Source organism: Atheta coriaria, unplaced genomic scaffold (assembly GCF_025399875.1).
Source record: "Atheta coriaria isolate IRGN ID8LTWV9N9 unplaced genomic scaffold, Caltech_Dcor_3.1 hic_scaffold_10_pilon, whole genome shotgun sequence".
In the NCBI taxonomy this organism is placed as follows: Eukaryota; Metazoa; Arthropoda; class Insecta; order Coleoptera; family Staphylinidae; genus Dalotia; species Dalotia coriaria.
The window spans coordinates 6,107,860-6,122,918 of NW_027045452.1; the positions used below are offsets into that span (position 1 = coordinate 6,107,860).

At 34.3% G+C, this 15,059-nt stretch overlaps 2 protein-coding genes across 6 annotated transcripts in view; one reads left to right on the forward strand and one right to left on the reverse strand.

The window, feature by feature from the left end:
- Positions 1-2,451: 2,451 nt before the first annotated feature.
- The window catches only part of mre11 (double strand break repair nuclease mre11), a 28,133-nt gene continuing 15,525 nt past the window's right edge, over positions 2,452-15,059 (reverse strand). For 2 of the 4 annotated variants that reach the window (XM_065314979.1, XM_065314975.1), the window contains exons 3-7: positions 4,351-4,501; positions 4,149-4,293; positions 3,024-4,080; positions 2,824-2,975; positions 2,452-2,765 (exon numbers count right to left, since the gene is read on the reverse strand). In XM_065314979.1, the coding sequence (XP_065171051.1) occupies positions 2,471-2,765; positions 2,824-2,975; positions 3,024-4,080; positions 4,149-4,293; positions 4,351-4,453 (1,752 nt within the window). In that variant the 5' untranslated portion in view covers positions 4,454-4,501 and the 3' untranslated portion in view covers positions 2,452-2,470. Of the gene's footprint in view, positions 2,766-2,823; positions 2,976-3,023; positions 4,081-4,148; positions 4,294-4,350; positions 4,502-7,046; positions 7,071-11,992; positions 12,104-15,059 lie in introns of those variants that run through there. The other 2 variants (XM_065314976.1, XM_065314978.1) reach the window with 2 other exon arrangements.
- LOC135800865 (uncharacterized) lies at positions 12,451-13,548 on the forward strand. 2 transcript variants are annotated; one of them, XR_010550229.1, is made up of 3 exons: positions 12,451-12,555; positions 12,612-12,821; positions 12,892-13,548. XR_010550229.1 is itself a non-coding variant. In XM_065314200.1 (2 exons), the coding sequence occupies exons 1-2, from the start codon at positions 12,521-12,523 to the stop codon at positions 13,501-13,503; spliced, it is 927 nt and encodes a 308-aa protein (XP_065170272.1). In that variant the 5' UTR covers positions 12,451-12,520; the 3' UTR covers positions 13,504-13,548. The 2 variants fall into 2 exon arrangements, 1 of the variants encoding a protein (XP_065170272.1); XM_065314200.1 differs by having other exon boundaries at positions 12,612-13,548.

Sequence of the window (15,059 nt, forward strand, 5' to 3'; positions counted from 1 at the left end):
TACAAGTGAGATTCGATCCATAAACCTCCAGCATACTAGCATATGCACATGCCACCTGAGCCACAACGCTCACTTATCAAATGCTATTCGTTTCAGGTATAAATGTTGTTGTTTTTCTCACCTTTTTAAAAACAACAACACTGAATAGCCATCATTCAAACACTTTCAGTCATATATAACTTTTATAACTATTCCTGAAAACGACAAAGAGGATACAAAAATCAGTATGTTCTTGTATGCAACATTTATTTAAATATTTTATTGAGATTAATACATTATAAGATATACATACAGATTATATCCTGACAATAGGTGAAAATTAATAACAAATTCGTAGTCACCGAAAGACATGTGCCTGCCGGCGGTCAACGGAATTCACGCGAGAAAATAATAAAGCGACTTTACGTAGTATAGTGAAAGTATATATGATAAGTAAACGTGGATGAGATAACAGTTACTGCAACCACCTCATGGGTAAACAAGTTTAACACATCACATGATAATAATTATGGAGCTGATTTTCAAAAGGGTATCTTTTCATTATTTAGATTTTTAAAATATAAATAAAAAACTGTTTACTTCAAGCTATGATTTTTTTTATCAATCTTATTTTATTCCTTTGCATAATGCTTGGGGTGATAAAGTTATGATTTAATTTTCATGAAAAAAACTTAAAAAGTACCAGTGTAATCAATATTTGAAATTTAAAAAAGTACCCTTTTGGTCCAAAGTGATAAAAAAAAAGTACCCTTCTGATCCAAAGTGATAAAAAAAAAGTAATAATAATAAATTAATCTAAATAAAAAAACACACATAAACAACATAATAATAAGAAAAAATATATGAATAATATTTGTTTAATTTAATAATAATAATAAATTTTGAATTATTTATCAAACTTTACAAAAAGATCTCCTTCTGATCCGAAATGTAAATTTTATTATTTTTTTTATACCGAAAAAAATTTTAATTAATGAAATTTAATGAAATATATCACTGAAACTTGAGTTCTACCAGATTCTAAAAAAAATAAAAATCGATAATTTATCAAAAGATACCTTTTTGAAACTCAGCTCCGCAATTGTAAATAGAATTCTACTCACATTATTTCGCTTGCTGAAAATCTTCTCTTCACAAAAGGAACAAACAAATTTCCACTAATTATAACGGTCGCCGTCGGAACACATGTGAATAAAGCCACTCAATTCTGGAATCCACACTTCACAAACCATTAACCGTAGGACACAACCAACTGATATTACAAAATACCGTTCATTGCCGATCGTTTCAGATTACTACCGAATCAAAATCTCAAGAAACGCTAAAAGCTGCCTCGAGGATCGTGGCAAACAGATCACGTGCGCACCGAACGACTACGCAAGACTGACTACTTCAGATACTTCCACCATCTGGTTACAGTGACTAATACTTTGCTATTTACGCTCACAATTGAACAAATTATTTAGGAAGAAACGAACTCAATAATAGTCTTTTGCCAATCTGCATAAAGTTCCAATATTTACACTGAAATAGGTACGGTGTTTTCGAATCGGGTTTGCTTGCTAGACCCCTAAAACACACATCAATCAAAAAAATTAACAACACATTTTTGTGGCTTCCCTTTGGGTTAATAACAAAAATTATATAAGGAAAATATGAAAAATTTTGATACTTGCAAATTTGATGTTAGTAGAACTATGCTGAGACGTCGAGTCCGCCTGCTAGTTAGGTCTAATGCGAAAATAAATTCAATAAGATAAATAATAAAAAACTTAACACTATATCGTTTAAAACTTCTTTATTCAGGGGGTAGGAGTGGTCAAATTTGGCTTGACGGAAATTCGCTAGATTCTTATCCATTAATCATCACTTGAACATCTTAGCTATTGCTGCTATATCACGCTCTGAGGCTTTATGTCGAAGCTCGGCTAGTTCTGCATCACGTATAGCTTTTTTCTTTCGCTCCTCTTCACGTATTAGTACTTCTTTCGCTGCCAGACGACTTCGCCGTGTCGACCCGTAAAAGATACCAGCCAATAGGAGTGACCATCGAAAAAACTGAAAGAATGTAAGTACAACATGCAAATATATTACCAAATATTAGGTCAAATTTAATATAATGTAGACTACCGTAGCAACTTCACTATGATTTAGTTGAACATCTTCCCACAGCCTCACCTTTATTACAGGGCTCACAGGAAACGGAGGAGGTAATGGTTTTTGAATCCTTTTCACCGTTGGAATTGGAGCCTCTACTGCTTTGTCAGACATATTGGTGTGTTACACTACTAGTTTACAAGCTGTCAACTTTAGAAAAATTTAATATCATATGTATAGCCTTCTATGATCTTTGCAACAGCATGAACAGTGTTAAAAAACAATCGAACAAACAATCAACATTAAACATAAGTTTTATGTTCAAGTTTATAACGATAAATTCAAATAAATAAATGCAGAGTTTAGGTTCTCTTTATTTTCCTTTTCCTTTTCCACCTACTTTTCCCCCTCGAGAACCTTTACCACTTTTCGGCCTTATGGGAACTTCGGGTTCATCATCGAAGTCAAGTACATCCATCACATCATCATTCCGCACAATTTTATTACGTGCAGGGTTAGTCAACAAATTCCGCACTTCCTTCGCTTCATTGACAATGCGGCGACGTGCTTGGTGTTCCTCAATTTTCCTTCGGATTTCTTGATCACTATCACAATCGTCTGCAGGCAGTACGTTTTCTAATTCGGAGAGCACCTTCTTCTTGCAATAACTTGAAAATTGTAAGAATAACATACCGCAAATGAATTACCAACATTTGTCAAACTTACTCGATATAGTCGCTAAATGCATGTGTATCACTGCAATTAGCAAACCTGCTTGCTGCTTCATGCGCACCAGTCGCAGTGAAAATCTCTGCCTCGGCAAAACCCTGTTCTAATTCGCGTTGAAGAAAAGTGAGCACATCTTTTCTATCTGTCTCCTAAATAAAATATACAATAAAATGCGCAAATTGTTAAAATATACTTACTTCTAAATAATCATCGTCAATGTTGAGCCCATCGGTTTGATCTCTCTTTGATTTAGTAGTAGTAAGCCGTTTCTGTAGAACAATCTCTTGCGGATTGGCAAGCTGACCATCAAACACCAACGCCATTTTCTTATCGTGAAAAGTCTGTCTGTCATCAAAATACTGCACAACAAGCCTAATCAATGGTAGCATATCGTTATCAATTCCAAATCTTTCACGATTTTGGTCTTTAATTTTCTTTGCAGCCTTCAGCATATCCTTTATTTCACTGATCACCTCCTTCTCACAATAATTGGCAAGCTCAATCTCTGCAACTCCTTTACTGAGCATATCCTCAACAGAATCCAAAAATATATTACGGTAAATCATGACACGGACACGTTTCAAAGGAATTGGCTCAATGAAGAACTTTTTCTGATTGATATGCAATATGCCAACATGTTTAGGTCGTGATTCACCATCACTCAACGATGTAGCAACCGTACTACCCGGTTGCGTGTAGTATACATCGTTCGTGAGCATTGGCTCGATGTAACAATCGTGCTCATGACCCCACATTACCAGGTCCATAAAATCCGGAATCACATTGTAGGGAAGGTAGTTTAAAGTGCCCCTGTTCGCACGATTTTGATGCAGGAGTAGCATCTGGAAGGCAGTATCAACGTTGGTCTGGTGGAAAGTTACCTTGCCATCACGATGTAAACGCACAAATCGTTTATCAGCTAAATGACCAACACCATACAAGGCAAGCTGAGTATTGCCTTTAAACAAAACTAGTGGTCGCACTTCTAAAGTATCAAGTTTGTCACATCTGCCAAAGTAGTTTACCAAACCCATTGAAGCAAGGGTATCTAAAGATGAAACTGATTTCATCCCAGTTGGGTCATCATGATTTCCATGAATAGAGAAAACAGGAATAGACACATTCAAATTGGGATCATAAAAGTTTATATCTGGAACAGCTTGATTCACATATTCATCTGTCATGTTGTGCAATTCAGGATCAGCATCATTGTTGAGAACTTGGAAATCAATATCTTTGTCTCCAAATGTATATCTAAAACAAGGCACACAATGTGATAAAACTTATCAAAACAATGAAATAGTGTGTGTTATTATACATACTTTCTGATTAAATTCACAGCTCGATGTAAAGTGTATTGAGTTGGTTTATTTGCATCAAACAAATCACCACCCAAAAGTATGAAGTCAACTTCCTGTTCTTGTGCAATTTGTAACATTTCCTCAAATGCGTCAAAAGAATCATTTCCTGGAACAATATTTTGAGTGATATATTAAATAAAGTAGACTATCTACAAATATATACCTCTAACTGGATCCTTCTCATTGTGTCCCAAATGAATATCAGTTGCAATCAGAATTTTGAACGTATCGGCACGATCACGATTTGGAGCATCTACGTCTAACATGTTCAGGTTTTGACAAAACGAATCTTCTGTGAAAAGAACTCCCGATTGCTGAAAACCGTTAGACGGGAATTAAGAAATTTTAAAACACAAATAGGTTATTGTAAGAAACAGCGGGAATAACCCACTGCATTGAAGTGGGCATATTTTTAAGTGGGAGAATTCAAAAGCATCGGAATTGTAATTCGAAATTAGATTCAACAAATTTTTAAAACTCCTTATTTCGACGCAAATCTGTTAGTTATGATTGTCTTAAACATCAGAATTTACATGCAAAAAATTGTTAGTTTTGGAATTTGCTATGCCTATCGACCTGATTATTTCAAATTACATTGAACACAAAGTAAATATTTGAATTGCAGTAATCAAAACATTTAAGTGCTGCTTCAAATAGGCAATATAACATTTGCTGAAATTACTTGTGCTAAATTTTAGTTATTACTATCTTGGTTGTTTGTTTCGTAGAATCAGTTTCAATATGTGTAATACTAAAAAGTCCGTATGTCCATTAATTACATTTCATGCTTTATATATCTAGAAAATTATAACAACCCTATACAAATATTATGGAATTGATAAGGAAACGTATATAAACCATCATTCTGATTTCCTGGTATAAATAAAATCTGTCGCCCTTTATGCTTGTTATATAAAAATGAATCTCGTAACATATTACATTGTAATAGCTGCATCATGTGTTGCTATTACACTAGCGCAGGTAATATTAAATCAAGTATTTTTTCATTTCCTTTACAACTGTTTAAGTTCTACAGGAATGTTATGAGAAACAAACAGTAAACGGCATAGAAATTGAATGGAAATATAGCATCGATGATAAAAATGAGTATTACTACACAAATCCATTGTGCCTCGATGCAAGTGGGTTGTACATATTACGATATTGCAAAAATGGCAATTTCATAGACCAAGCTCCACCAAATTGTTGGAAACTGCAAATGTCCGACTATGCCTGCATGGAAGGGCTTGAACTGCGATATAGCAAAGCAGGACCTTTTTGTTATACGATATCCGCAGGACCAATGTCATTCGACGAACAATTTGAATGTCCTTACAAGCATGTTGATGCCATTGATACTACGGAGTATTATTTTATTCTCGCCGACCAGAATCCAATATGGTTGCCATTCCATCGTCAAGATGTATATGAAGGAACAGTTGGATATTTTATTCCTGACGGATTACACGGTACAGTATTTGAACCGTGCAAAATAGCAAACAATACGAAACAAATTCAAAACCAGAAATGTTTATCAGTGCATGCTGGTTTGCTGGCAGGAGACTGCGATAAACAGTGCTACCGCGCATGTATCTACCGAGCAATTCCTTTAAAGGTAGCAGATGAACTAATTCACCAAGAACAAGAAGCAAATGCGTGCAGACAATATAATGGTCAAGATTCGTTGTGTCGTGCTTCCTGGGAGAAAGATTCAATTGTTTGCTTATGCCCTACTCCTTTTAATGAGTGTGAATTTCCCACATTTTATCCTACAGCACCAGTCGGATGTGGAATTGGTTTAACTGTAACTGATAACAGTTTGAAATCATTTTCGAAACAAACTTATGTAGCCAATGGGTTGTGGTCAATAGATAATTTACAGATAAAACTCTTGGAACACATCATATCTACCGAAACAGGATGGACAACAATAGATCATATTGATTGTGTGATGTGTGAAAGGAACCATGATAACAATGGGAACTCAATAACACTCAAATATGATACTGAGGAAATGAAGCCACATTTAATGGTGGCGAACCCGTATTCAGTATTTTCTGCTATTGAACCAAAATCTCTAGAAACATACAACTTTAAATGCTTTATGGAAGCTGCCGGTATTATAGTATCTTTTGAGCGCATGATGTTTCCTGGTTTATGGCAATGCGAATCTATAGATATTGCAGACACCTCGCATAAATACATTACAAATATCCTTCAATTAGACGCTGGGAGATACATCTTCAGCATTCAACTGGTGGCGGATATAGAATCAAAAAACATTGAAATACTTTATCCTATATTAGATAAATTATTCGACGATTATTCTTCTAACTTGATTCACTGGATAGAAGTGGGCGATGAAACGGATACATGGGTAGAAGTGTTATACAGATTTGACGTGAGTTTAGAAGATGATTTCGAATATCGCATGAAGTGTGAAGCTTTGAATGAAGCTCTGTTAGACACTAACTTAGCGCACCTAAAACCACGTGCGTATAATCAGATGTTTTGTGAAGGTTTCACTACAAACCAACAAGGAAATACATTCATTTGGCCCATGGCTCTAGTTGACGACGTTTCCCAAACGGATTGTTTTGATGAGACAGGTTTTCCACTGTTGATCGAATGCAAAGGTGATTTTACAATTGGCGCGCGATTTTCGCCGGTTCCCGAGTGTATTTCCTTCACTCACAACTTTACCGACGTGCTTTCTAATCTGGAAAACTCAACTGGTCCACCCGATAAAATTTTAAGCAATCTAACAATTATTTTGAAACTAAATCACAACTTAACAACACAAGAATTCGACATGACAGCAAATATTCTTGAAAAGTGGTGTGAAGAAGCAAATCTTACCAATGTCATTAAGGTTGTCAACAGGATAATGATGACGAATCCAGAAGCATTAGAGAATTCCCAAAAATTACAAAATGTAACAGATAGAGTCCTATATTCATTGGACACATCCCTTCAGTTAACACAAATAGATAGTAGTGAAGAAACACTTGTTATCGACCAATTGGAAGCGGCATTTATTAATACCAGTATATCAATCTATACAGGGACAGCATATTTGACCACAGGAAAAATGATCTTCTTAAATACTTCGTATACCATTGAAGAAATACTGGAATTAGAAAATTTGGAATCAGCTGTTTATATTTCGACTAATACTACTGGCTTATCTTCAATAACAAAGTTTAATTCTTCAGTTTTATTCAATGAAAAACAAACTTATCAACATGCTGCTTATTCAAAGGTTTTGGGAGTATTGTTACCTGAAGATTCGGAAGATACCACAGTAACAGTAGTATTCAAAAGTGATCAGGAAACCAAATGTGCGTATTGGTTATATGGTTCCGACTCATACGGAAGTTGGAAACTTGATAATAATATTCTTTTGGTAGATAACTATACCATTTGCACTTACAATCACACCACACACTATGGACTATTGATTATGACAGAGACTCCTTTGGAGCCAGCTAGTGAACTTGTTCTATCTATATTCACAGCTATAGAAAGTGGATTATCAATAGCAGGTTTATCTATCATCCTAGCAACAGCTGTTATCTTCCCAATGTGGCGACATGAAAATGCAGCGCTAATCCATTACTGCACAGTTCTTTTGGTTCAAACTCTTCTCTTATTCATCAACTCTAATACAAATATAAAAGGATCAGGATGCATTGTGATTGGCGCTTTGTTGCAATTCACTGTGTTATCGCAATTCTGCTGGATGGCAATGATTGCCGTTCATAAATACCAAAAACTAATTCTGGTGTATCAGTCCAAATCATCCCGATGGAAGTCAATGTGGATGGCATTTACCTATGGTGTTCCTTTTGTGATTGTCGTAGTAGCTTTAATTGTAGATGCAGAGAGTTATATCAATAGTAAACATCTAGACTTGAGTATTTGTTATCCAAGTGGAAATGTACTTATATTTTCTTTAATTTTACCATCGGCATGTGTTTCGTTTGCAAACGGATGCTTATTCGTATGGATTGTGTATAAGTTAATTTCCCAAGATAATAAAATAACATATTTGAAACAAAATTGGTTCAAGAATAATTCCGATAAATTAGGTAACTTTGCTTTGATGGTGTTTACGTTGGGTATTACATGGTGGCTTGGTTTTGCAGCTTTATTTTTCAACAGTAGTGTTTTGTTATATTTATTTTCAATCACCACAGGTCTGCAAGGATTTTTAATATTCATTATTAATATTGTCGGAAAAGAAGATGTGCGATTTATGTACTTACGAAAATATAAAAACTACAGGTTAAAGTAACTATTAGATATAAATATATCAAAATAATGAAATTGCGTAATTGAGGTGATCTTTGCCCTTGCTTAGTACTATTATTCGTTAATTCACAAAAAAAAACAAATAATGTCAATTAAACTGTATATAATTGATAAAAGATAATACGCATTGTATATTGTTAGCATCACCATATGGCACAACAGATTAGCGATGATAATAAGTAATAAATGTGTAAAAGTTATTTGTTTGTACTTTTTATGATTACTGTTCCAAGAGCATTTGCCGACAGTCGAACCAAAAATGACCCAATTGGTCCAATTTATAGTAATAAAATTAATTATTCTTGAAGTAAAAGCATTCCTACCACTTCAACCCACGCTCCCTGCTGGAGTAAAACCGGTAAAACGCAAAACACTCGCCAAAAAATTAATTTTCAATTTGATTCTTGTCTGTTTCTGCAGAGGTGTTATGAAACCCAAATGGTCAACGGTGTCGAAATAGAATGGTTGCATAGCACCGATTCGCTACATTACTATTCCACACCACTGTGCATCGACGAGAAAGGCCTCTACGTCATACGACTTTGTCTAGGTGGCCATTTTATGAGTCTTTGGCAGCCATTATGTACATCGATACAAAAGGCAGACTATTCCTGCATGGATGGATTGAAATTAATGTACGGAAAAAACAACATTTTTTGTTATACCAAGTCGGAAAAAACAATGCCATTTGATGAAGAATTTCTATGTCCCTACAAGCAAGTCGATGCTTACGATAATACGGAATATTATTTTGAGTTATCTAATAAATATCCAGTTTGGATGCCGTTTCATCGCAGAGATCGAAATGGAAGCATTGGTTATTTTGTTCCTGATGGGTTTCGCGGCACGGCTTATGAACCATGGGTTGTGGCCAACGATCAAAAATTAAGTAAAAATAAATGCCTTTCAGTAAACTCTGGCAAATTAAGTGGTGACTGTACTAAACTTCGCTACCACGCATGCGTTTACAGAGCAATTCCCTTGAATTTAACTGAAGAACTTAGTGTTAGTAAAATGGAAACAGATTTCTGCACTAAAAAATGTGGAAGCAATGCTCGTATCTCTTGGAAAAGAAACACTATTAGCTGTATCTGCCCTGAACCAATAGCTGAATGTGAAAAGCCAGCTGTTTATCCTATAGCAACAGAGGGTTGTGCCCTTGGATTGGAGAAAAATGCTAAAGGTGCACTAATCTGGACATCCTCCGGGGAAGTTGTTCGTAACACTTTTTGGTCAGTAGATAACCTACCCTCAAAGTTGGCAAAGTACATAGTATCATCAGAAACAGGATGGACCACAACAGATAACGTCACTTGTATCATGTGTGAAATTACATTTTCTCCACCAGAAAATGAGATAACTCTTGCATATGACTCTGATAAAAAGTTAGCGACGGTAACCTCAAGTAACCCAGACCGTCAGTTCAATGCTGCTGATCCATATAATCCTGAAGTGAATTATTCAGTGAAATGTTTCATGGAAGCTGCTGGTATTGCCTTGGATATATCCCAAGTATCATCTTCAGGTTTATGGCAATGTGAGGTGATTGACATAGCAGATACATCCAAAAAAGTGGTCAGCAACGTGGTCCAAATGGACTTTGGCAGATACAACTTTTTTCTACAGTTTATAGTAAACCTCAATTCTAGAAACATTAAAGTCCTCTATCCTGTACTAGACAAAGTCTTCAAAGAATATTATTCTCTAGTTCTGATACAATGGGAAGAACCCAGTAATGACAACGAAAAATGGTTAAAAGTTCTTTACAGATTCGATGTCCAGTTGGAAAACGATGAAAAATACAGACAAACCTACAAAGAATTTAACAATGAATTATCCGGACCCGTCTATGCTGACCTCAAACCTGAAGCTTATAATTTACTTTTCTGTAACGAATTTACAACTAAACAACGCGGACACACCCTAATATGGCCAACTGCAGAAATTGATCAAGAATCACAAACTGATTGTTTTGATGAAACTGGTAAACCAATGCTGATTAAATGTATAAGAAATTTTACTTTGGGAGCTCGCTTTACCCCTGTACCAGAATGTCATTCATTTGGTGGAAATACAACTGAACAATTATCAGACTTGGAAAACGCAGAAGCACCCCCAGAAGAAATTCTAACAAACCTAACGAATATTCTACAAAACAATCCAATCTTTACATCACAAGATTTCAACAAAACTGCAAATATTCTAGAAAAACTATGTGAAGATGCTAATGTTACTAATGTCGTTAGTGTTGTAAGTATGGTCATGACAAAAAGCCCCAAAGCTCTCCTCGACTCCCAACGAGAAGTTAACACAACAGATCGACTGCTATATTCTTTAGATATGGCTTTAAAAACAAAAACAATGAATGACAGTGAAGAGATCCTTACAGAAGATAATGTAGAATGTTTATTTATCGATACAGATTCTTCAATATATGCAGGAGCGGCTTATTTAACTTCTGGGGAAATGGTCCAACTACAAGGTGATTTGTCAATCTACGAAATTCTAGATATTGAAGATTTAGAATCCGCGGTTTACATTGAATACTATGGTACGGTTGGATTAACATCAATCACAATGTTTAAATCATCAGTGTTATTTAACGAGCATGAAAACTATGACTATAATCCTTTTCAAAGGGTTTTCGGGGTGATTTTACCCGAAGGTGCTGAGGATATTTTAATCACACTTGTATTTCCTCGTGAGAAGCAAACAGACTGCGCTTATTGGAATTATGGACAGGATACATATGGCGGATGGGAAATCGATAGCAATAGTTTTGTAGTTGATAACTTTACAGTTTGCTTATTCAACCATACCACCCATTATGGACAATTATTAATGTTAAGAAGTCCCTTGGGTCCTGTCAGTGATATGATTTTATCAACAATGACAGCAATCGAATGTTCCTTATCAACTGTAGGTTTATGTGTTATATTGATTACAGCAGTGGTTTTTCCAACATGGAGAAAGCGCAAAGGAAGACTGATTCACTACTGTTTGGTGCTTTTATTACAAACGATTCTATTATTTGTCAACACAAATATTCCTTTGGAATCACCAGCTTGTATTCTGGTAGGTGCTTTGTTGCACTTCACGGTGTTATCACAATTTTGTTGGATGATAGTTATTGCCGTGCATCAACACCGCACGCTAGTAATTGTCTATCAGAGAAAACAATCTTTATGGGAGTCAAGATGGGTTATGGTGATTACATATGGCCTACCTTTAGTGGCAGTTGGGAGTGCTGTAGCAGTTGATCTGGAAAGTTACACAGAAGGAGAATATTTAGGATTGAGTATTTGTTATCCAAGTGGAAATGTGCTTTTCTTCAGTTTGGTTTTACCTACGGCTTGTATTGCTTTTGTTAATGGTTGTTTATTCTTATGGATGTTATATAAATTAACTTGTGTATCACGTGGTCCTGCCACACCAGTGGTACCAGGTCTGTATGGTACTTGTATAAGTCGCAATTTGGATAAAATTCGCACCTTGGCATTGATGGTATTTACTTTAGGCATCACCTGGTGGCTTGGATTCGCAGCTTTATTGTTTAATAATGGCACTTTGTTATATTTGTTCTCCATCACAACAGGCATGCAAGGATTTTTGATTTTTGTTGTAAATATTCTTGCGAAGAAAGATGTATGGGCTATGTATTGCCGAAAGTATAAAATGTGGGTTGTATTTAAAAATTAAAACATACTATATTATGTCAATGTATCTGAATGATAATAAAACTTTAAATGTTTTGAAATCTATTGCAACTGCAGCCATATTTAAATCGCAAATGCATAAAATGTGCAAAACAAGGTGTGGGTTCATGAGAAATATTGATAAAAGTACAGTTACATACAGTATCGACGACCTAAGAAAAAAAAATTATTTGCTAAGTGTAAATAAAACATCCGCCGATATCTAAACATTTTATTAACTTTAGTATTCATGTTGCAGTCGAGTATACTCAATGTCTAACTTTGATTTACTAAAGTTTTTGAAATTAAAAGAGTTTAGGTGGCATGTATTGTCACATATTCACTATGATTCTGTTCACGTAAGTAAAAGTAAAAATATTTCAAAATCATATTATTATTTTTATTTGTGTTGCAGTTTATCCAACGCCCATGTGCAAATACTAAACTGGAGTGAAATGAATCATCGTGAATTTGAAACACTGTTGAAAGAACAGTTTACTGAGATGAGTAAAACATTAATTACAGAAATTAATCTACGAAGGAATAGAATCAACAGAATTGACTGGGATGCATTCAATGGATTCGTCAACTTAACACATTTGTATTTATCAAACAACATGCTAAAGTATTGGAACGTCAATTTACCAGTATTGCAATTGCTTGATATATCAAACAATAATTTCGTTACTTTTAAGGACATAGATTTGGAAGCAATGCCTGCGTTGCATACACTCCAACTGAACAACAATCAGCTAGAAAACATCAATTGGAATTTAACTTTAGGTAATATTACTGAGATAGATCTACGCAACAATGTGAATTTAACAAAAGTGCAAATATCATCCGAATCACTACAGGTTCTTTCATTGAAAAATACAAGTATTCAGAAGATAGATTTAAAAGTGCCAAAATTGCGGGAATTAAATTTATGCCTTACGAGTTTTAATAAATTAGAAATACTAAATAACATTTGTAATTCTAGTGTGAGACTAGAAAATTTGAGTATCATGTACACAGCTGAAGATAAAAGCAATAAACGTTTTGAGTGTCCAATACAAGTTATGGTACTCGTAGGTTGTCAGTATAGTACACTTAGAAAAGGTTTTGATGATGTAGCTGTATCAGCGAAAGATTATTTCAAAGTAAAATGCTCATTATACGGAATGCTAATTGTAAGCATACTTTTATCAATATGTTTTGTAATTATAACTACGTTATATTTAAGAACTAAGACAGAAAGATCAAAGACAGAAATTTATTATGTGACGTATAATAAAAAACGTCTGAAGATTACTATTAAGAAGTAAAGTAATGTTAATAATTGTGACCGTAATAAACATTTTATTCTTATAGTGTTATAGTGTTGTAATGTAATTCGTTTTTACTCTCTTGTTCTAGACATAGTATGTGTCAATTCTATCAATAAGATTCGCAATTTTATTTTAAATAAATGAATTATATAAAGAATTGTTAAAATGTACTCCAGGGCGCCATCTCGGATTCAACTATTAAACTATAACTATGATTGAATTTCAATGCCAACTTTTATCCTATAGAAAAGTACTGTCATTAGGGTTTTCTCGGCAATTATTAGAATTTTTCTCGCCGTAAAAACCATCCTTGGACTTTAATAAATATTTAAAAAAAAGAATTGGCCAAATTTGTCTAGACGTTGTTGAGTTATGCGCTTACCAATAGATTTTCGATTCATTTTTATATTATAGACTTTAGATTATGATGTGTTGCTTTTAACGCGCATTCTATTAAATAATTACTGTTAAGTTTGCAATAGGTAATAGATGTCGTGACAAGACTCAATTTAATTTTTATACTGTGCATTTTTATCTTGTTAATAAACTATATATTTTAATTATAATTATCTATAAATCGGATTACATTTATTTATAACTTAATTTTTGAGTGGTTGCTGCATTGTAAACATGAATTAATCGAGTTTAGAATGAACTGAAATAATAGACATAGATTGATAGATAACGACGGCGTAATGAATCGAGTCTTGAATGCTCGCGAAGGACGTTCGAAATTAATCGAGCGTGAATTTTACTTCTTGCGTCTGGCCGTGGTGCTTTCTTTCGTATTTCGCATTGTGCACGTTAGCACAACAATCAAAAACTAGTGATCCGTGCCTTTCAGTTCAATACCATTTACGCTACTTAAATTTTACTACGAAACATATTAGGTTATTATTGTAATAGGCAACCATTTGTGCATAAAATAATTTTCTTAGAAAATACGCGTAAATATTTAATTACTCAAACAATTCAATTGTATGCAACCCATCGCATACACGCATTTAATGATATGCATCTATTTCTTTGTTTTGGTAAAATTTCCTTAATGATGCGTGGATATTCACTGAATAATTAATAATTTTCACTTTGGACTGATGAACCAATTTTCTACTTATCTAGATTCACACAATTTCTTTTTTGTTGTTGTTTAAATCAACTCTAATTAATTAATGTGAACTTTTGGTGTGTTCAAAGGAAAATATAAGTTCAAAATATTTAAAACAAGTTAAATGTAATACTTGCGTGTTGTAGCACCATTAAAGTTAATAATTTGATGACAAAAGCGTAAAATGTGTGTGCAAATCCGGCTAATAACGTAATTAAAGAAGCGAATCGCAGCGAACTGCGTGATTTAATTAGAGACACATTACGATTGAGTGCTAACGGTGACCAACAACGACAAGAAACAATTGTTTCAATTGGGAAACGTCCGTGCTGAACTTTGGAATTGCGTATTTCCGGTCGTGATTGAAATGTACTCAATCAATAAAAATAAAATACACAAACGACATAAAATTATTTAACTCTTAATGACATCTGCTTAAAAATAC